This window comes from Silurus aristotelis (genome assembly GCF_946808225.1).
Source record: "Silurus aristotelis genome assembly, chromosome: 2".
Taxonomy (NCBI): Eukaryota; Metazoa; Chordata; class Actinopteri; order Siluriformes; family Siluridae; genus Silurus; species Silurus aristotelis.
In genome coordinates, this window is record NC_139575.1 from 23034297 (window position 1) to 23055186 (window position 20890).

Genomic DNA, 20890 nt, shown 5'->3' on the forward strand with positions numbered 1-20890 from the left:
ATTTCATCATCCAGTAGAAAGAAAGGCTTATAGCTTTTGGTCTTTTTAAAAAGCAGTAAAGAATATGCAATTGTTCCCCCCCCCCACATGGTTCACATTCCTTGCATTACTAAATAGGCACCCATCATTAAATAAACACATTGTTCAAATTCAATTTGTGTTCAAAATTTTTATTAGTAAAATGTATACAATACAGTAAATAAGACATAAAAGGGAAATTTGAATCACATTTGACTAAATACAGCAATTCAGCATGCATATTTTTTTTACTTATTACACAGTACTACAGTGTAAATGATTTATATATAATGAGTGAATATAGAGGAAAGATACAATAGAAAAATAAGCATGGATTATTACCTATTTATAAACTGCATAAATCTAAATGCCTAATTTTGTCTACAAAAAAAATAAAAATACAAATTGTGAAAGTGATACATAATGAATACTAAACACACATTCCCCCTATCCATCCACGCTTAAAGGCCATGGCTTGAGCTGAGCTTCAGAAAGATTACAAGCGCAGTCTCTCTTTATAGAATCTTTTTTTTTATTTTTTTTATTTTTATTAAATAAGTCCTGAGCTATTTCTGTCAACTAGTTCTACCTTAACATTTTAGTTTAAAAGCCCTTTTAATTACTTATAAGACAAAACATTGATCTACCTCTAGAACTGGGAGACAATGAAATGCACAAAGAATCCTTGCATAAAACCGTTTTACACACCGTGCAAATCTGTTTAAGGTATACGGACAAATCATTTTTGGAGTGCTTAATTTCTCAAGGTTGGTCTTAAGTATTTGCCAGTTACACCCACCCCAGGAGTCTGTTACCACTAAGATTCCTATTACATTTAAGTACAAAAGCAACATGTGATTGATACTGCATTTAGGAAAATACAATAAACCTACAATCTGCTCCTTGTGTAGGAAGCCGTATATTACATCAGTAAGGTGCCTGATTATTGAGGCAGATTCCTATAGTAATAACTAAACCTGGGGTCCTTCTCGAATTCTTTAGCAAAGTCAGACTTTCACACTTTCTCTCTTCATCCTTCATTCTTGGGGGGAATAAAAAACCCCTAAAGAATCACCCTCTTTCCCCCCAGTTTCCACATGCCTTTTCCCCTTTGTCTCACTATGTGCATTTCATGGTTACCATTTAATTCTACGTGTTCCTACAACATCCCCCCCCCCCCCAACCTTTCTAACCCATTTCCATCCCATAACCCCTCACTTCCTGGTGTTGACGAGCCTCTCGATTAGCGCACGGCGTGTCCGCTGAACCTCTTCGCCAAGTCGCTCAATCTCAGCTTTAAGCCTCTCGTTCTGGTCGGTCAGCTCCTGCACCTTCCTCTCGTTTTCCTGCTCCCGCTCCTTTCTGCTCTTCTTCCCTGAGAAAGGTGAAGAAAGTGCACTCCCTTTCTTCCTCTTGCCCAAGCGTGAGGAAGCAGGTGCCGGTGGAGGGGAAAGAGGAGGGGAGGACGAAGGTGAACAGTTGAGGGAAGGCGACTGCGAGGATGAAGAGGATGAAGAGCAGGATGGGGACGAAGATGGAACGGTGGGCAGCTCTTCCTCACTGACGGATGGGGAGGCAGGCGGAGGGTTCGGGGGGTGATGGTGGTGGTAGCCGGTGGTGACCATAACCGCCCCGGTTTCCACCAGGCCGACTCCCCCTTCGCTCAGCAACTCGAAGAACTCGGGGGGCAGAAGGTCTCCTGCACTAGAGCTCGCCGTCTCTCGTGCACCACGCTGCTCCTCTTGTGCCGGTGGCTGGCTGAGGAGCAGCGGAGGTGGTGAAGGATCCTCCATCACACGCTGCACCCCCTCCCCCCACACCTGCCCCTCCGTCAGCCAGGTGAGCGAGCAGCTCTCCAAGACATCCAGAAACTCCGGCTCTTTCTGCAGGTAAGAGACATGGGGGTGATGGAAAACAATAACTATATTAGTCGAGAAAATTCATTAACAAAATCAACAGACTTCATTATTAAGAAAATCAATTTGTCAAAAACATCAAAATGCCTTTACAGAGCACAGAAAGGAGGAGGGAGGGCGTAACATTGAAGGTACGAGAGCAGAGACGGCAGCCGTTGCTTTCGGCGTGACTGACCTCGGCGCAGGGCGGGGGGCGTGTGTGCTTGGCCCCACCTGCATCGGATCCCAATATATCTTGCAAGTCTTCATACCACGCCTCCAACTCTGCACCACACAGCGGTGCCACGCCGGGGGGGTACATCCACTCCGCAGTCATCTCAACCAATCAGCTGCTACGCACAAACACGACGACTCCACACGCTCCTACACCCAGCACACCAGACCTGGCCCAGAAAATAATTAAGGGTTTTTTTTTGGTTTGTTTTCTTTTTCATAAAAGTCTCAGACCTCAAACCTACAACCAAAACATCCCAGCAGGCATGGTATAAAGCACAGATGACTTCTTCTAAAAAGTCAAAACTTCAGTGGCCGATTATTGACATGAAAATATTCAGGTGTCTAAGGACACTTAGTGGCCAGATGGAGTTACTTCAGAGATCGTGAAGGTGAAGTCCACCAGACCTTTCAGCCGATCAACTCCAGAGCACCGAGGTGCACAATAAACCAGGGTGCATGCAACATGCCAGATATTATTACAGCTGATCACCACTGTAAATTAACTAGTACAGCAATTTGAAATTCTACAAGTAAACATGGCAAATGCGGTGTCCTTTATAACAATAATAATAATAATAATAATAATAATAATAATAGAAATCTGAGCACGTGCTTACCTTAAAAGCGTTTCTTCTTAATCAAGTGTGATTGTGGGTTGTCGGCGATATTGTATCCCAGTAATTCTGGAAAATGAGCGTTGGAAAAAAAAAATGTTATTGTGGCGTGTATTACTGCAAACAAAATAATAAACAGATTGTATGCTTAATAAAATTATAGAAAAATTAGCATTAAAAAAATTAGGAAAGGTTTCAAATTTATTGAAGCGGCCACAGAAGTGAGAGAAAAACTTTTCCAGTTAAAATAATTTAAAAGAAGAAATGAAAAAAGAAAGAAATTGTTGGGGAAAGGGTTCCGGTGTGGAGAAGTTGATAGAGTGAGCACACGGAGGGGTTTTGAGTGATTAATAGTAATGTGTGTTAATTCAGGTCACTGACTCTCTGTGTAAACAATCGCGCTGTGTGCCGCGGGCGCCCCCTGTTTAAAGTCCGGGGTCACGGATGAGTCCAAGGAGCTCCGAGGGGGAAAAAAAATTGAAAAAATAAAAACCTCTTCGCCTTTCTGAACACTAATCCATGGTCGAATACAACACGACACCTTTTAAGTAATATCTATCTGGTTTTTTTAATAAATAGAAAAACTACCCCATTTTATTAAAATAGTCCCAGGTTTCTACCAATTGGTGTCCGGGAGTAAAAGTGCGCTTCTCTCATTCCCACAGAGGCCTGTTCAGGTCCAATTTTACTTGTTTTTAATGTATAATAAATATTACGATTAAAAAGACACACAACCATTAAAATAGTCTAATCAAATAGTTCAATAAACTTCTCACCATTTCAGGTGGGTTTTCTGGCTAAAATGTTGTTGAATAAATAGTTTGATCTTAAAAAAAAAAAAAGAAGAAAGAAAGAAAGAAAGAAAGAAAGAAAGAAAGAAAGAAAGAAAGAAAGAAAGAAGAAAAAAAAACACAATGGATTGGTGAGGTTTTAAAAAAAATTATTCAAGTAAATAAGTGATAATAGTGTATAATGGTGTTATAATGAATCTGTTAAATAAACGGGGAGGTTCAGAGTAACGACACGGAGATAAAGTACAGGACCAAGAGACAAAAGAAAAACCGATAAAACAGGAGGGAAAAGAAACTAATAAATATTAATAAAGTGTGTGTATATATATATATATATATATATTTTTTTTTTATCATTATGTTTGCTGAATACTTGTTTAAATATTGGCTACGATAATAATAGTATTATAATTGTAACACTGACTGCGATAATAATAATAATAATAATAATAATAATAATAATAATAATAATAATAGTATTTAGTTGTTGAAAAAATATAATGTAAAAAATTTAAAAGTAATATAAAAATGGATAATGAAATGGCCATGAGTGACAGTGACGTCAGGTACAAATGCTGACACTGAAAACAAAGTTGCTCTTTAAACCAAAACCAAGTGAGTGAGAATTAAAGAGGAGAAGAAGTGCAGAAAAATCCTCCGCGGTTCAGTGTGAAATGAGAGATGGTTATAAGGAAAAAAGTCCCGACAAATAAAGTGAGAACAACTGCTGTCCAAAAACAGCTGCGGGATCGCGGCCAAAACACGAGCCCTCTCCCTCTCTCCCTCTCTCCTTCTCTCTCTCCCCATCTCCCTCTCCCTCACTCGGCTTTCCGGAAAGGAAAAACTGAAGTTGACACCGGCGGCGCCCTAAAACTTACACCAAAACCAAACTTCGCCGTGCTGGAAAGAGAAGAAAACACAAAACAGAAACTTACCCTTTTTCTTTTATTATGCCGTTTTCTCGACTGTCTTGGACTCGGGTTGTGTATATATTTTTGTAGCGATTGGTGATAGCTCATGTTAACCATTGTTCACTTGAAGTCACCGAGTATGAATTTCGGAAACTCCCGGGGCTGTTTATATAGGAGACTGAACTGCAACCGAACTCCAGAGGAAGCGCTTCAGCGTCAGACAAACCCACAGCCGTGTAGCCGAGCGCGGACAGGCGGGCAAACCGTCCAATCGTGGATAAAGGATAAAACTCTTTTGCTTAGAGACATCCAATCAGAGCTGGTCATGCGTGTAGGAGGCGGGGCTATAGCGCGCTGCTGGTTGTCTCGCGATGAGCGGGGTTTGTGTGAGCGGAAAGCTGTGATGCAGTCATAAGGCAGCCAGGACGAATTTGGGGCGTAAGGGAGTCACATGAAAGGAATGATGCAATCGTTGGCAACCGGTTTCTAGTCGGAGATAAGACTAGCGGAGCCCGAACATGTTTTATTAAACAGCCTTGTATTAAAAGAAAACCCAGACAAAATACCTTATAAGGACGTGAGAAAATTGATCGATTTTGCTTGCGTTCGCAAAACACTCCGAAAGCGGAGCTATATCATATCTGTACATGTTAACACGCTTTTATTGCAGCCTTGTTTTTGTCCTCGGTCCCAAATGTACAGCTGAAAGTCCAAGCGAAATGTCTAATGTTTCAAAAAAAAATTTTATATCTAATATTCAATATCCAATATTAGTTACCGCTTGGAATAACCAGAGCATAAAATAGAATAATAATAATAAAATAAAACACCCCATTTTTGGGGCTTACCTAAATATATTGATGAATTTATCATTTTAAATGCGCTCAGTAACCTATTTAATAATGAGAGTTTTAGTATCAAAAATTTTTTTAATAGTATAATATTGAGTTCATTGATAATAACAGCTACGGATTTGCGTGTTGTTATTGTAAACGCGCACCGCCGTCATGAAGACGCGGTGCGAAATCACTATAATACTATTATATTTCTAGCGCAGGGAGCTCGCGCAAACATCACCCTATAATTGTCTAATTGTAATAATTGCGGTTTTATTGGAAGCATCGCAGGTCAGCGACCTCAGCGCGAGCACACCATTCAAACTTGACTCGTGAACGGCGTTGTGAGTTTATATACAGTATGTGTAGGTATGGATAGAGAGAGTTACGGGTGCAACTTTGTTCCCCGTTTGTTTGTGCCGCGTTTGCAGCAGCGCACCGCACGGGTGTGGACACGAAACTGACCCGTCATAACTTGTGGCCATCGGATGTCACCCGGGGACTCATCTCGTTAGTATTCTGAAACTCTCACCGAGCGCGCGAGCCGAGAGGAGTTGTTGTTGCGAGTTAACATGCGCGGCGCGGACGCGTGCGGCGTATTGCCTAGCAACAGCGCGAGCGGGCCGCGCGCACACGCCTGGCGAATAGAAAGCTCCAACTTCTGTTTCCAGGGGAAGCGCGCGGCGCTCGCGAGCAGAGCGCCGCGGAACACGTCACCGGCGCGCGGCTGTTGCTGTGTAGTCTCGCGCTTTCTCCGCGCCGCTAATGGCTGTCACCTGCACGCGCGCGATTCTATTGGCAGCCCGAGCTTTTATTCCCAAAAGTTGTGTTTACTTTTTCACAGAGATTCTCTGTCCATCTTTCTCTCTTTCTCTTACACACACACACACACACACACACACACTCTCTCTCTCTCTCTCTCTCTCTCTCTCGCTCGCTATCTTCTTATAGTTATACAATTATATTATTTCTATGTAAATTAGGGTTTATTTAGTGTTTGGATTATGGGTTATGCAAACTTAACCGTGCCAAATGATCAATCAAATAAAAAATGGTTATATAAAATTTTATAAATATTTACATTATATTCCACATCTTTTATGTCCGAAAGTTGTGTTTACTTTTTCACAAAGCTGCTCTGTCTTTTTCTCCTCAGCGTGATCTCAAACATACACTCGCTGTCTTCTTTATATATATTATATATATATTTTTTTTATTTTTATTTTTTTTTTAAGAGAGATATACTATATAAATATATGTAATATAAATATATGTAAATACTATATAAATCAGGGTCTATGTGGGGTTATGCAAACTTGGGCTGCCAAATGATCAATAAATAAATAATGGTTATTCGACTGTAAACGAGGTTGTGTGAAATGGGTCAACTTCATCACTTAAAGAGTATTGGTACTCCAGTTTATCTCAGTATTTCCCAATACTATTCTTTGTTATTTGTATCGTCTTGTGCAAAATTGGCACCACATAATAATTATTCCTTTGGGATTATTCCGAAAGTTTGATCTTCTCTGATCTGGTTCAGCTCTTATGATCGTTTTCTCTGTTGTTATGTACCTGTGCGTGTATAAGACACATGTATGGTGTGTATTATTGTAAGGTCTGAAGTTCTGATAATCATATACGCTGTCGTATTTCGACTGAACTGTTCTTTGTGTATCGTTAACGTCGTAATCCTTTTTTTTTGTATTACTATGTGTTCTACTTATTTCATTTATTACACATGTATTCATGATTCTAGTCTAATTTTACTATACTAAAATTTTCTATACCGAGATCTGGTTATACTACGGAGTACATTATGTTAATTACTGCTTCAAACATTATATTATGATTTTAATGTTTTGGTACAATATTACCTAATCAATTTAAGTGGAAATCTCTGATCATACACTAGATGAGCTGAATGTGTAGACCGGTGTGGATGGAAGATGTGGTTAATATATAGGGCTGTAACACTGATGTATAATGCAGTTGGTACAGCAGTACAGCAGTCTGGAGTCGGGGCTTTGTTTTTGCCTCTCGTGGCCACGTGGAGGAAATTAGACACAGATCACAAACAAGTCCAGGTAGCACTAATATTTGTAGTGTGAACAAAAATGTTTTTGGTTTTTTTACTTTTATATTGACATTTTATATATTTATATATATATATATATATATATATATATATATATATATATATATATATATATATATATATATATATATATATATATATAATATATATACAGTATATACTTACTTAATAGCTTAATTATATATATATATATATATATATATATATATATATATATATATATATATATATATATATATATATATATATATATATAAATGTTTTTTTTCTTTTCTTGAAATCATTAAATAATGCAATCATTAAAAGGTAAGTAAAAAAAAAACATAAATGCATTAATGGTAAACCATATTAATAAAATTAGTTTTAGATCTTAGTCGAATATATATGCTGCTATTTTTCCCTCAAATTAATCGAGCCCGAGTCTTTAACATAGGGCAAGTCACTGCGGCTGAGATACAAATGCCTTCTATATAAAATACACTACACTACATAGGGGAGTAAATATCCGTTATCCGATACACTTTGTAGTGCCCCAATGAAGGGAGTATAATGCAATTTGAATTTTAGCCTGCGTCTGTGGCGTCCAGACGCTCCCTTCAGCTGCAGTGCATTGTGGGTATGGAATTCCCTAGGCCGGAGGAAGCCAGTGCGCAGGTCCGAAGGAAACTCCATGATTTTTTTGGCACGAAAATCCTGGAGAAAATAGGAACTTGAAACAGGGATTAATGGGAAAGGGGTATTACTTGAAGCACAGCGAAGGCTGAACTCGTTTTCACTCGTTTGAGAAGCTCACAGAGATCTTGACGGTTTGAATGAAACAATCGGCTCGTCTGTGACCGACTGGGATCCTCTCGAAATTTCTGCTCATTTTGTGGCGACAATGCAACGGGCGCAATAAAACCCCAGCTAGCGTTATTGCTCTTTGTTTTTGGGCAGGACAGACAGACAGACAGACGGATGGCGCACAGGGAGAAGAGGTGGCAAAGTGTCTGAATAAACTCGGTTTCGTGCCGTCCGCGGTGCTCCCAGCAGCAGCACTCGAAGCTAAAGGCTCCCCTAAAGCCCCGGCTATTTCTCGGCTCTGGTTTGCAGCGCGGCGAACCCGCAGCAAACTTCGTAAACACAGCAACAGCAGCAGCAAGAGAAGGAGAAGGAGGAGGAGGTATGTGGCTAAACCAGCCAGGCGAGCTAACACTGTACACACCAGATTCACAACATGTACCACTCTGCGGCAATTTCCCCTTTTTTGCACATGTTCGCTTTCTTTCTTTCCCCCTATAATCAGTGCCACACGTCCCCTATTATTCTACATTTACTTCAGTTTACTCGTATCGCTTCTTCATAGCCTGCCGAGCTAACTAGCTAGTTAGCTCAACGGTAGTCTGTAGGCGCTAGCTCTTAGCCGGCTGCTTTAAACCGACTGATTCTCTTCATCATTCTGCTTTTAATCAGTCGCAGAAAAGGACAGGGTTTCGACATTCGGGGGACTTTTTAAGTTAAAAACATTGTCTTAAAAGATTAAAATTGCAGCCCCTTGTTTTTTGTTCTTCACTGTTTGTTTTCATTCCTTCACTTGTTTACTTGCGTTCTGTCATGACACTGGGCAGGATGGAAACCCAGTCATTCATTTTTATTAAACGAGACAATACATTTTTACATGATTGGTTTTATCCTCTATCATTTTGTGTAAACATAAAACATAAATGATGGTCGAACAAAAAAATGGAAAGGGGGATAGTTTGAAAGTCGCCTTCAGCAGAGCAGATGGACTCTGTTTTCTAGTTATTAAACCCACATTTCAAACTTTTTTCAAGGATATACAGTGTCTGAGTTTAATACATTCACTACACTTTGGTTTCTATAATTCGCACTGGAGCATATGGAGAATTTTTTTTTTTCTCTCTCTCTCTCAACTTCAAACAGGAAATTCAGTGCCACATTTCACACCTTCATCTGACCCTGTTCTTCCTCCTGCTCCTCTGTGCTCCAGCTCTTCCCCAAAACAACACACATCTCAGCCGGTCATTTATACCAGGGATTCCCAAACTTTCTTTACAACTGGGAACACATTTAACTAATAAAAAAAGAAGACATTTAATCGACCAACAATAACTCCCCCCAGTTATGAGTCTCTTTTTATTCTTGAACAGTTCACGAGACCACATTGGGTCCTTCACAGCAACTTTCTGCACCACGGAGCAGTTTCCCACAAGACAGTTTTTCCGTGGCCAAGGGGAAAATTGTCTTGCATAAAATACGTTTTATATTACATATAATAAGTATCCTTCCAGTCTACTTTATATGATAAAATTATTAAATGATTTCCTATATTATGAAATAAACACTGCACTTTTAAAAAGTGGCTGATTACCCGTTAACTCAACGGGCCATAATGTGGAATCGGTGTGTTCTATTTATCGATGTATAGAAAAAACACGTTTAAGAGAGTGACACGGGCTCATTAACGTTTATTCTGTTTTCTTTTTATTATTATTATTATTATTTTTTAAAGTTTTTATCCTTTCTGTACCAAATGATATGTGGCCTGGTGGTTTTGAATCCCGGATCTACATTCTTTATAAGCCTGCTTGTTTTTAAAGCATTGAGGTTTTGATGAAACCAATTAAATTCCCTAATACTGATGATTTCATTATGACAAAAATAAATAAATAAATAAATAAAAGCCCCTTTAAGCCATACTTCTCTGTTGATCTAATAAGTAGTTTTAAAGGCTAATCAGTGACTTTCTTTTTTAATTTCTTTTTGTTTCAATCAAAACACACCACATTTGTCTTGCTGTGGTCTATCAAGTGAATTCAAATTGAGCGGTGTTTCAAAAGTTGCACTTTTCATTTCAGGTTGTGAGAGTTCAGGGAAATCTTTCCGTAGCTGAGAGAGTCCACTGGGAATAACGCGAAGAGAGGGCTGCCTGTTTAGGCCGGTTTTGAGTTGAGTTGTGTTGAGCGCTGGCAGCACTACTTAGGATGTCTTCCCTGGGGTGGATTTCATGGATGGTGCTGACCCAGGCTAAAAGAAGATGAAAAGGTACAGTAAAATTGTGTGCAATTTTGCACATCTTATATCGCTGAAAAAAATTCACTATATGGCCAAAAGTTCCATGCTTGAACATCACACTCGTGTGTTTTGAAGATTTTTACTCCAGATTAAGTCCCTTAAAGTTATAATATAATAATACAGCTACAGCAGTCTTACACACAGCATACATCATTTTATGTTTTCAAATATGTGGCAGCATATGGGTGTGATGGTCATGTGTCCAGTCTTTTGGTTTTATAGTGTAGATTTAAAGGTCTCTAGAGTGATGTTCAATCCATGTCTCTGTGTTCAGTTCCATCATATTAACAGCTGTTAAACATTGACATACATATACATAATATACATTGTTTACTTAAAGCTGTAAGTACGAATTAGATCAGAGTTTTAAGCAACCTGTGTGTGTGTGGTTTGAATCTACAGGAGCTGGATGTGTGTGAGCCAAAAATGACTGGGGGCAGTGAGAAGGCAGCAGGAAAAAAAGATGGTGGTCCGACACTCACCGCTCAGGTTCCTGTTGGTTGGCAGAGAAAAGTGGAGGACGGGGCTGTGGCATACATTAGGTATCTTCTCGCTCTTATCAGATCTGCACGTTTTTTAGTGTGTCTGCTTGATTAAACAGCAGTACCAATGCATTCACAATACCATGGTGTTTGTTCTGTTGTATTGACTTTCACTAAGGTTCTGTGCCCAGATGTGACTCTAAGACAGGGCTAAATGCTGACCTTTAGCTACCAAGTTAAAAGGAATAAAACACCTGGTCATTTATTTTTGTTTTTCTCATGCTGTCTGTTTTGTGTACACCTTCTCCAAAAAAGCAAGCAGCAGGCCTGAAACATCTTCCCTGTTAGAGTATAATATAGTTCAGTTCTGTTAGTTATGTTTAAGCTCTCACTCCTGATTCACTGCCAGCTCTTGTTGGTCATTAGCTGGTCTTGTTTTTTCTTTTTTTTCTTGTCTTAAGATGGGGTGTGAGGATATTTGACAAGTTGCTGATTAACATATGCATACAAATTTCCTGTAAATTCTGACTGACACTTCTGATACAATCATTACTGTGAATTACCTTTACAGAGGAATGATTTTTGTTTCTTTTTATTTAATAATCATTATAAAAAAAATAAAGAAATTCAGCAAAGGGTATTTTTTATGTCACTTTTAAATTCCAGTATAATAGTTGGACATAAGTGGCTTTGTGAAATTGGTTTTGATGTCCAGTGGCAGCCAAGGCAGCTGTGAATTCACACAAATGGGTGTAACTGCCCTCTAAAGCAAAGTTCAGTCACATTCAAACACATTCACTGAGCTGTTAAACACACTGAGAGCAAATCTGCTTAAGCAGAACATTTATTCATTGCCATGCCTCCTCTCTCTCTCGCTCTCTTTCCCCTGGCTCTCGCTCTCTTTCCCCTCTCTCTCTCTCTCTTTCCCCTCTCTCTCTCTCATTCCTCTCTCTCTTTCCTCTCTCTCTTTCTCTCTCTCTTTCTCTCTCTCTCTCTTTTTTTTGCTCTCTCTTTTGCTCTCTCTTTTCTCTCTCCCTCTCAGCCCAAGTGGTACAGTTCTGTGTTCTGTGGAAGAGGTGAGGGTGTATCTGTTGACAGATGGCACATGTAAGTGTGGACTGGAATGCCCACTTGTCCTTCATAAGGTAAGATTGATGCATTTTTAGTACAGTGGAACCCACTTATCTCAACCTCGGTTAACTCACCAACCCTATTAAGTCGACGAAGTGGAACCGCCAAATTCTCGCTTTGTCTTAGCATTTTTTCATCGGTTATGTGGATTTTTTTTTTTTTTATGTCGCCGAACCATGATATCTCGAGCACGGGGGGGGCAAATTTGCCACTTAACGTCGGTTTTGTCAGGAATACCCCTGCCACGCCCCCTTCGGCGGCGACATTCCCCGAAGCACCCTGCTTCTTCTCCCGTGCGGGCGAGCTCGTCGCAGTCATGCTGATCACACACACACCTGACTCTCATTCACTCGCTCATCCCAGCTTCTATTTAAGCCCCTCACCGCCACACACTCACGGTCCGTTATTGTTTGTGTATGATCGTATGTGTTGGTTCATGTCGGTCTGTGTAATCGCGTATACGTATTCCGCTACGTACTCTTCTCATTAATGAAGTATATATGTAGACCATTTTATATTATTTATAATAACATATTTTTTATTATGCAGTGTTGTTTTTTAACTTGCTTATGTCCTAGGCATATTTTTCTGTTGTTGTTTTTGTTATAACGATTTACATTTTATTTCATGTTATTTGTGTTAGTATAGAAAAGGTGTTTTATGCATTATGTAACATGAGCAAAAAATGTATTTGTCTTTGTGCTTAGCATGTGACCGGCTTGCACACTAGTTTCTTATTTAAAAAAGTTCAGATTTAAACTATAGATATTGTTCTGAGAAAGATTTTTTGTTCGCTAATTAAAATAGCAAAGGTGACTTTTTTAGACAAAAATTTATTAATAAAATAAAATTAAACATTGTTTTTGCAGGTCTTCAACTTTGACCCAACTGCAGGGGTTCATACTCAGAGTCATCAGTCAGGGAAGGTTGAAGAAGATATGACCAAACTGTGCAACCATCGCAGGAAAGTGGTCGCCATGGCTGCTCTGTGTCGGAGTATGCAGGCTTCCCAAATACCATTACCAGCTCATGGCTCAGGTACAATCATCAAATTCTACCTATTTTTTCCCCATCAAACGGATGTTTTAAAATCCATCCAACTCTAGTTCGTTTTCTCAAATTGTAAAGTGTGGATTTACTTCTAGGGAGTGGTGTGTGCGCAGTGGATGGCAAGGATAAGAGAGGATCCAGGGTGGCTCGAGGAGACGTAGCCCAGCACACCTACCAGCTAACATCGAACCAGGCCAGACCCAGCAGCAGTGGCAGCTTTCCTGTGCCTCCACCTCTTTCAGTTCTTCAGAATGGATCTGTATCTCACACCACCTCCATACTGACTTCTGATCCAAGCTCACCCTTGAAGAAGACCTTGCCCCAGTCCCCAGGGCCCAGTGTAACTGCTTATGGGAAACAGCAGTGGAGCCCTCGCTCTACCCAACACATTCTCCAAAGAGCACCTCATAAGTCAACTTCTCCCAACACTACAAAACCAGACACAGCCCATACTTACCAGACGGACTCCGCTCTTCCTGTGACGTTATCTTCACCTGTTGTTGCTAGGGCGGGACTGCCTCTTCTACAGGGAACGGTAGTGAAAGCTTCTTCTCCTCTTTCTTTCTCATCATCCCCTTCTCCTGCTCAGGACACCTTTTCCCCCCACCAACGATCCTGTCACTCCTCCACATCCTCTCTCTCTGAGGGAGCTGCAGGATCTTTGCTCGCTCAGGGGGTCAAACCTTCCCTTTCTCCGCTGCCTTCTGCCAAACCTTGCTTTTCGCCCATACTTTCTGTACCCCCAACCAGCCCACACAGTCGTCTGGAGGGCATTTTGCAGCACTACAAAGACTGCAGCACCACAAACTCCGACTGTACCCAACAGCAGCACACCTTTAGCAACAAAAACAAACTACAAACTCTGCAGAACCCACAGCCTACCCAGAATAATTTGTGTGATAAGAGGAATGGACCAGTACTAGGTCCTGCTCCAGGGCTGATTGGGCTCCCTTTGGGTCAGATCTTGTGTCAGCAGAAGAGCCAGCAGCACATCAGCAGCTCTTTCCCAGCCAGTAACCTTCTTTCTGCAGCTGCCAAAGCCCAGTTGGCCAGTCAGAAAACCCAGAGCCAGTCCAGGGCAGCAGAAACAGGTGTCCTTCCTCTCCCAGCGCTAGACAAGGAGCAGCAGTCCAAGGTATTAATTAGCACTTTAAACAATAGCCTGAATACCAATACGGCCCCAAGTCAATCTTTGACTGCTTTCTTGCTTCCTCACTCAACCTCTCCCCCGGTGTCAATCCCTTCTCAGTCTGAAAAAACATTACGCCGCAAACGCCAGCGTCGCTCACCCACCGTTCTTAGCATGCTCAAAGGAACACAAATAAACCGAACTGTGGGAGACCTGGTTGCGTCCTCCCCTGTCATCCCATCTCCATCTTTATCGTCTTCTAGCTCTCCTCCGCCTGTCACTCTCTCAGAAAGCCACCTCCGTCCCGCACGCTTGTCTAGTGCTCCTCCTTCCACCGCTTGTCTGTCTAACAGCGTAGTAAGGCAAACGGAATTGGAGGAGGGCAAGAAGATGGCTCTTTCAAACTCCCTTTCTCTCTCTTCTCCCCCTGCTTCCACCCAGCCTCTTTCTGCCTTGCTCCAGCTCCTAAGTATGCAGAGCGCCCAAAACAACACTTCTCCAATGATACCGCTCAGCAGGCACTCAACTGTGCCCACATCTTCGACACCTCTGGTTGTCTCTCAAACGCCTCAGTATGACGGCCAGCTTGGGCCACAAACACACGTCCACATGAAACAGTCGCTACCCCAAAACCTGGTGCCCACTTTGGATTCTCTTTCCCATCTGGCTACTGCTCAGCCCCTTTCTCTGACCTGTGTAGATACAGAAGCAGTTGCAGTAAACCTTAAAACAACAGCAAATAGTGCAGTTCTAAACTTAAGCATGCCCCATACAAGCACCAGTACCGGTACTGAGCCTTCCATCAGCCACCATACCCTTAGTGTGATGAGCCAGTTATCTTCAGCCACCTGCCTGTCTGCTTCTACCATATCAGAGAAAACTTGTGGATCCAAACTAGTGGATATTGGACCGGATCCTAACATTTACCAAACAAACCAGCCAGACCAAAACCAGGCTACAGACAGCGAGGGTAAGATGTTCATTTTTTATTTTTATTTATTTTTTTATTTAAAAAAAATTGTTATAATCTGCAAGAATTTTACTATACATAAATATAAACAATAATTAAATATATATATTTTATAAAATAGCTTTTTTTCTTTCTTCAGGTTCTGTTATGTCTGAGGAGCAGCAAAATTTGGATGCTAAGCTACTTACTGGCTGTGATCCTGACCCTAACCTCTCTCTAGCCCATGCACCTGGTACCTCTTCGACCGATTTACCAAACTCTGTGGCTGACCATGCGAGCACCTTGCAGCTGGCTGAGTCTTTCCCCTTTATGACACAGGAACAGCTCCTTCAGCTTCTCTCCTCCAATACAGCCCTGCCCTCCCTTCTTCCCCCTTTTTTAGGTTCTCTGCCTCTCGGGCTCTGGACTGGAACTCATGCTCCCACAACAGGAGGCAACCAAACTCCACAAGCAGCAAACAACATCCTCAGCCAGGCTTCTCCACTCAGTGTTCTGCCCTCTGCACTGGGACCTCAGGGGGACCTCCCTCTTAACCTTGTTAATCTTTTAAATCCACCTGCTCCTGGGCCTCCACTGGTTCCAGGTGTAGCTCCAGGGCTTGAGGCTACTGAGAAAAACCCTGGGCTACAGGCACTGCTCATGGCATCTTGGCTTCTCGGGCAGAACCCAGCTGCCCTGCTTCCATTGCCGGGACTTAATTTAGACCTCCCTCCGCTGCAGCAGGTATTTGGGGAAGGATTTTCTCTAGAGAAGACCCCAGCTCTGCTGGACTCTGTCTTGATGGGGCCAGGACTCCTAGATGCTCTCCAGGCTCTAGCACCACCCGCAGATGGCCAGTCGCTTTTGCTCTCTGCCCAGCTCACCCCTCCTCCCCCTCCTCCCGCCTTCCTGTCCCTGAACCCTGCACTGCTGGCTGCAGCTCTTGCACAGGCTGAAACCCTTCCCAACCACACACCATCCCCCCCACCTCATACTCAGGTACACTCGCTCACACACTGAACACGACTTCTGCTTTTCTTTCCTTCCCAAAAATAAGATTGAAGGAAACATTTAGAGCAGGTATTTAAGGGGATTTTTTTTGGTTGTTGTTGCACAATTAAGGTAGCGCTTGTGCTTGATAGGCAAGAAACAGGATCATAGTGAACAGAAATAATAAACCAAACAACTGAGCATTTCAGGTTGTAGCCAATTATCTGACTAAGAAAACAAAAAATGAATATGAACAAACGTACTGTATGCCAGCTGCTGATATTACACAAACAGTTGCGTAGATGAAAATGGTATGTACCTCAAACATTTCCTGACTAAATAAAACCTAGTGTATAGTTAATGAAGCACGTATTTGTTTTCTAACTGATTCGACTTTTTGTAAATGGGGGCCAAATAAGGTACACAATGTGCAATGTTAATTATTTGAGTTCAGAAAGTGAATACTTGAGATGAGGCCATTCTCTAAAGAGAAGTAAACGGAAACATGGTGATAGACAGACTATATTAGTATGGTGTGCATATATCAGAAACTTTAAATTAAGTTGTCCTGTGTTTGTGTCTGCATTTTTACATGTTGTAGGGGACTATTTCCAGTCCTGCACTGGTTTCTACCTCTGTGTCCTGTACCCCACTGGTACCAGTCACTGGACAGGAAACTTGTGACTCACTGACTGAGCAGGAAAAGACCAACAGTCAGACACATCAATTTCTCCCCACGATCCTGTCTCAAGGTGTCCTGAGTATGTAGAAAACTAGTCTGTAATGCATTTCTTTGTTGCAATAAATACCCGTATTGATGCAATGCATAACATGTTCTGGGTCAGGGATTATAATTATGAAGTGATTGTTGTACAGCTGTCTTGCAGGGAGCTTCCCATACATATCTGTATTTAAATAGGCTGCTACTGGCAGTGGGAATCCGTCATCACTTGCTCATTCCCGACCTCAGCCAGCTATAATAGAAAACGAAAATCAGATAGGACATAGGAGTGATTTTTCACTGTAGCCTGTGGTCAGTGAATGGAGACGACTTTTTTAAGTACTGAAACCATAGTTTGTTTTGCATAGTGTCTGTCATCACTTTCATGTGTAGAGTGATAATACACTAATATTAGTTTACCAAAGCAGTATGAGTTCAGTAAACTGAGCAGAGTGTTTTTTTTTTTTTACTAATCTAAATACTCAAATTAATTTCTTTTTCTTTGTAAAGGTGACCTGGCAGCTTTGGGGAACATTAACAGTCTACATAGTTTGCTAGCAGCAGGACCTTTGTTGCTCTCCCAGGCTCCATCTTTGGGAATGACACTGCCACAGAACCAGGCTGCTCTTAACTCACTAACATGCCTGCAGGTAACATCACCACAAGCATGTGAAAGACTGATCCAGTTCCTTTCTCATCAGCACTCACCAATTAAATATTTGGAATTTTTACACATTTTGTATGGTTACATAATGGAACTATTTTTATTTATTTATTTTTTTTGCAGTTTGTTTTATACAATAAAATTAAGCTGTTAATGGTCCACTTCATTGTTATGGGCTATTTTCCTTTTTTTTTTAATTAATGACACAATTCCAGTTTACATAAGGCGCTGCGCATACATTATGCTGGAATCAGTATTGTTTATTTTTTCATCCTACTTTAATTTATTCAACGATGACAATGCAAAGTTCTGATTTTTAGCTGTCTATGGGTCCTACACTAATGGGGGAGAAACCACTGGCAGTGCATGAGGCCACACCTGCACAAGAAGACCTTCCCCCTTCCCAGCTGTGCCAGGATTCCCTGCTTAATCCTGGCCACCTACAACAACCTCCACAGCAGAGGGAAGAGCCAGCAGAGCCTGAACCAGGGCTTATTGACCCATATGGCTCCTTTATGGACACCATCTACACCTCCTTCCTGCAAGTGAGCGGGCGCGGCTCAGAGGGAGGAAGTAATTCCGCCCCGCTCTCCTACCCGGAGCTCGCGCCTTCTCTTAGTCCTCGGCGAGCATGCTCAGTGCACAATCCTGACCTGTCCCGCCTCAGCATGGAAGCAGCCCAGTCCCCGGCGCGCGGCACACCCAAACTCAGCGAAGACCCGCCCACCACTCCACCCTGTAAACCTGCAGAATCCCACCCACCAGATGCCCCGCTTCATCTTACATTTATGGAAGAGGCAAAGACTGACGGCTCAGCCAAGCTGTGTGTCTACAGCAACGGTATCGGTTCAGGAGCGAGAAGAGAAGACGATGGTGAAGATGACCGAAGGCAGGCAGCAGGATACTTGAGCCCCAGAGAGAGAGGAAACATTGACCCCGTGGATAATACCACGGGTAATGTGGACACAGAACAGGGGAGGGTGAGTGTCTGAGACTACTTTGTTGGATTTGTTGCGTGTTTATAGCCTCATATTATTCATACTGTATGCTTTCTAAAATAACTTGAAAACACAGTGTTTTTTTAGCTCAAAATGAATTTTGCTTCCACCTGGATTAGATGCAGTTCTGGCTATTTTTTTTATTTTTTTTGAACAGCTAAAGGCAATAAATCAGTTTTTTCACATGCTTCAGTTAATGAATCCTCATCATTCTGGGAGTGTAAACACATTTGGGTTGCACAAAACGGTCAAAAGAAAGGGAATTTTTTTTAGTTTTCAAAGGAAGGATTTTTCTACACCAGTTAAACATTATTTAGTAGTATGGCATCACCTAAAAACAAAATACAGAAAAGGTTTGACAGGTGATACTTACAGCACAGCCAGTTGACTGCATGGACTTCCAAGTAGCTCTCACTGGGAAAATGGCATCTTCTCACATGCCTTGGAAAAGCAGGAGGGAGTGGGTTATAAGGGAATATTCTGTATGCAGGAAGAGGCCCGATGATGAAACCCAGCACACTAAAGGAGTATGGGGCTTGGTTGAGACATACCAGACCTCTCACTTATCTCTCTTTGAAACATACCAGGAGCTAGAATTAGTGCCGTGTTTTCACTGTAGTTCACCTCACAGGCAGCAGAATGTACTAAAAATAAAACACTGCTCCTTTAAGACATTAAAGGCAATTGTATTTTTTCCTGCTAGATATGTAAGGAGCACTCAAAGTGCCTCATTTGCCTGGCTGTTGATGCAAATTGCCCCAGTGATTAACCAAAGATTAAAAACGTTTTTATATAAACCAAATGAATTGCAAACTGCTTATTTTAGTAGCAGATTTAGTTTGAGTCTGTATCATATAGCTTATGCAAATCAGTCATTTTCTACCCGGGCGCTGATTTCTGATCTCTTCTTCAGGCTCTAGAACTCCGCACAGGAGCCAGGAGGGGGAGAAAAAGAAAACAAACGTGAGTATCCGGCTTAATGAGCGAAATCGATCTTTAATGAAATGAAAGCTGATTCCTCGTCGTCTGTTTACACCAGGCTGCAGCGAGGGCCCGAGTTTCCCGGTGATATCGAGCACATCATAGAGGAGCCGGCAGCTACAGTGAGCCCAACACACAACCATCCCAGAAACACGTTCTAGCCAATTAAAACGCTCTTGTAGAAATCTTTCAGTCAGTAGACACATTCTGCCTGACTTTAGAGTGGTGTATATTGCAATTTATTTCTAATCCTGTGCATCTTGTGTGATGCAGATGGCACTGCAGAAGCCAGCGAGAGGGAAAAGGCGGCGTGTGGTCAGATAGACGTTCTTACAGAAGCCCTTATCCTACTGTACTTTACACACCAACACCAGCACTGTCAGTATGGCAAACCCACAGTGCGCAATTAAGATGCACTGTGCTGTCCTGCAGAACGCACTCCATCTTTCTTAAAGCCTAGTTACCTCACTTGTCTTCTCCACCTATCATCATCGTTTCCCTCTCTCGTGGATTCGACCCCGTGTTCTGTTACATGTTTCTAGCCGGAGTGACGAGAACAATTCAAGAGATTAGAGTTGGTTAGCCAACACTACTGCATAGGATCTCTCTCTCTCTCTCTCCCACCCCCTTATTCTCTGTATTTAACGTAGGCTTGTACCGCCCTCTATCTTCCAACCGTTGTTACTGCATCCCCTCAAATAAAATTTTTCCGTCTGCAGTCTTATGCTGGAGTATAAACCTTTGGATAATTTCCCATCAAAACTTTGACTGAAATCAAATATTTACAGGCTTAACTTTCAAATAACCTCATGAGTGGAATCTCCTTTCTCACACGGCGCTGTGCGTAAGGAAAGTATGTACTGTATACGTGTGTACGTTGTGGGGGCCGGAGTCCAATACTGTGAGCTGTGGCAGATTCTGCATGTACAGTCAGAGCTGCAACCAGCCCCATTCCGTTGCCTCTGACATCAACTGCCACTTCATCAACGTAGGCACAAAATATTAAATTAATGGTTTAAAGTAATAATGAGGATGATTATGCAATTTTACTAATGAATTTATGTAAATATGTACAGTTTTAGTATTTTATTTTGTACACTTTTTTAGGAAACAAAAAATCAATTTGTAAAGTATTTCCTCCTCAGAAAAAAAAGAAAACAACCCTTTCCTGTCCAATATTGACGTTGGTTTTGTAAAGAGAATACTTTGTGAGCAGTAGCATTTCTTTGTTTTTATGGGAGTCAACTTTTATTTAACAAATTAAAAATGTTTACCTGTAATTCCTTGCGTGTGTCTTTTTCTAAAAGCGCCATTTCCAAG

The 20890-nt window shown here is 41.5% G+C and overlaps 2 protein-coding genes across 4 annotated transcripts; one reads left to right on the plus strand and one right to left on the minus strand.

Annotated features, from left to right (window-relative positions):
- Positions 1-543: 543 nt before the first annotated feature.
- Positions 544-5964, minus strand: ddit3 (DNA-damage-inducible transcript 3). 2 transcript variants are annotated; one of them, XM_083530835.1, is made up of 4 exons: positions 4491-5964; positions 2768-2833; positions 2110-2317; positions 544-1901 (listed from the first exon to the last, which is right to left on the minus strand). In XM_083530835.1, exons 3-4 carry the CDS (start codon positions 2248-2250, stop codon positions 1233-1235), a joined length of 810 nt encoding a protein of 269 aa, XP_083386961.1. In that variant the 5' UTR covers positions 2251-2317; positions 2768-2833; positions 4491-5964; the 3' UTR covers positions 544-1232. The 2 variants fall into 2 exon arrangements, with proteins under 2 accessions (XP_083386961.1, XP_083386962.1); XM_083530836.1 differs by having other exon boundaries at positions 2028-2317; positions 4491-4736.
- A 2017-nt stretch (positions 5965-7981) lies between these two features.
- On the plus strand, positions 7982-20850 carry mbd6 (methyl-CpG binding domain protein 6). Of its 2 annotated transcripts, none has more exons than XM_083529021.1 (13): positions 7982-8562; positions 10259-10445; positions 10878-11017; positions 12000-12102; positions 12958-13126; positions 13234-15237; positions 15377-16215; positions 16808-16967; positions 17438-17577; positions 17912-18571; positions 19503-19552; positions 19629-19692; positions 19844-20850. In XM_083529021.1, exons 3-13 carry the CDS (start codon positions 10902-10904, stop codon positions 19892-19894), a joined length of 4356 nt encoding a protein of 1451 aa, XP_083385147.1. In that variant the 5' UTR covers positions 7982-8562; positions 10259-10445; positions 10878-10901; the 3' UTR covers positions 19895-20850. The 2 variants fall into 2 exon arrangements, with proteins under 2 accessions (XP_083385147.1, XP_083385148.1); XM_083529022.1 differs by having other exon boundaries at positions 7998-8562; positions 16808-16958.
- Positions 20851-20890: the final 40 nt, after the last annotated feature.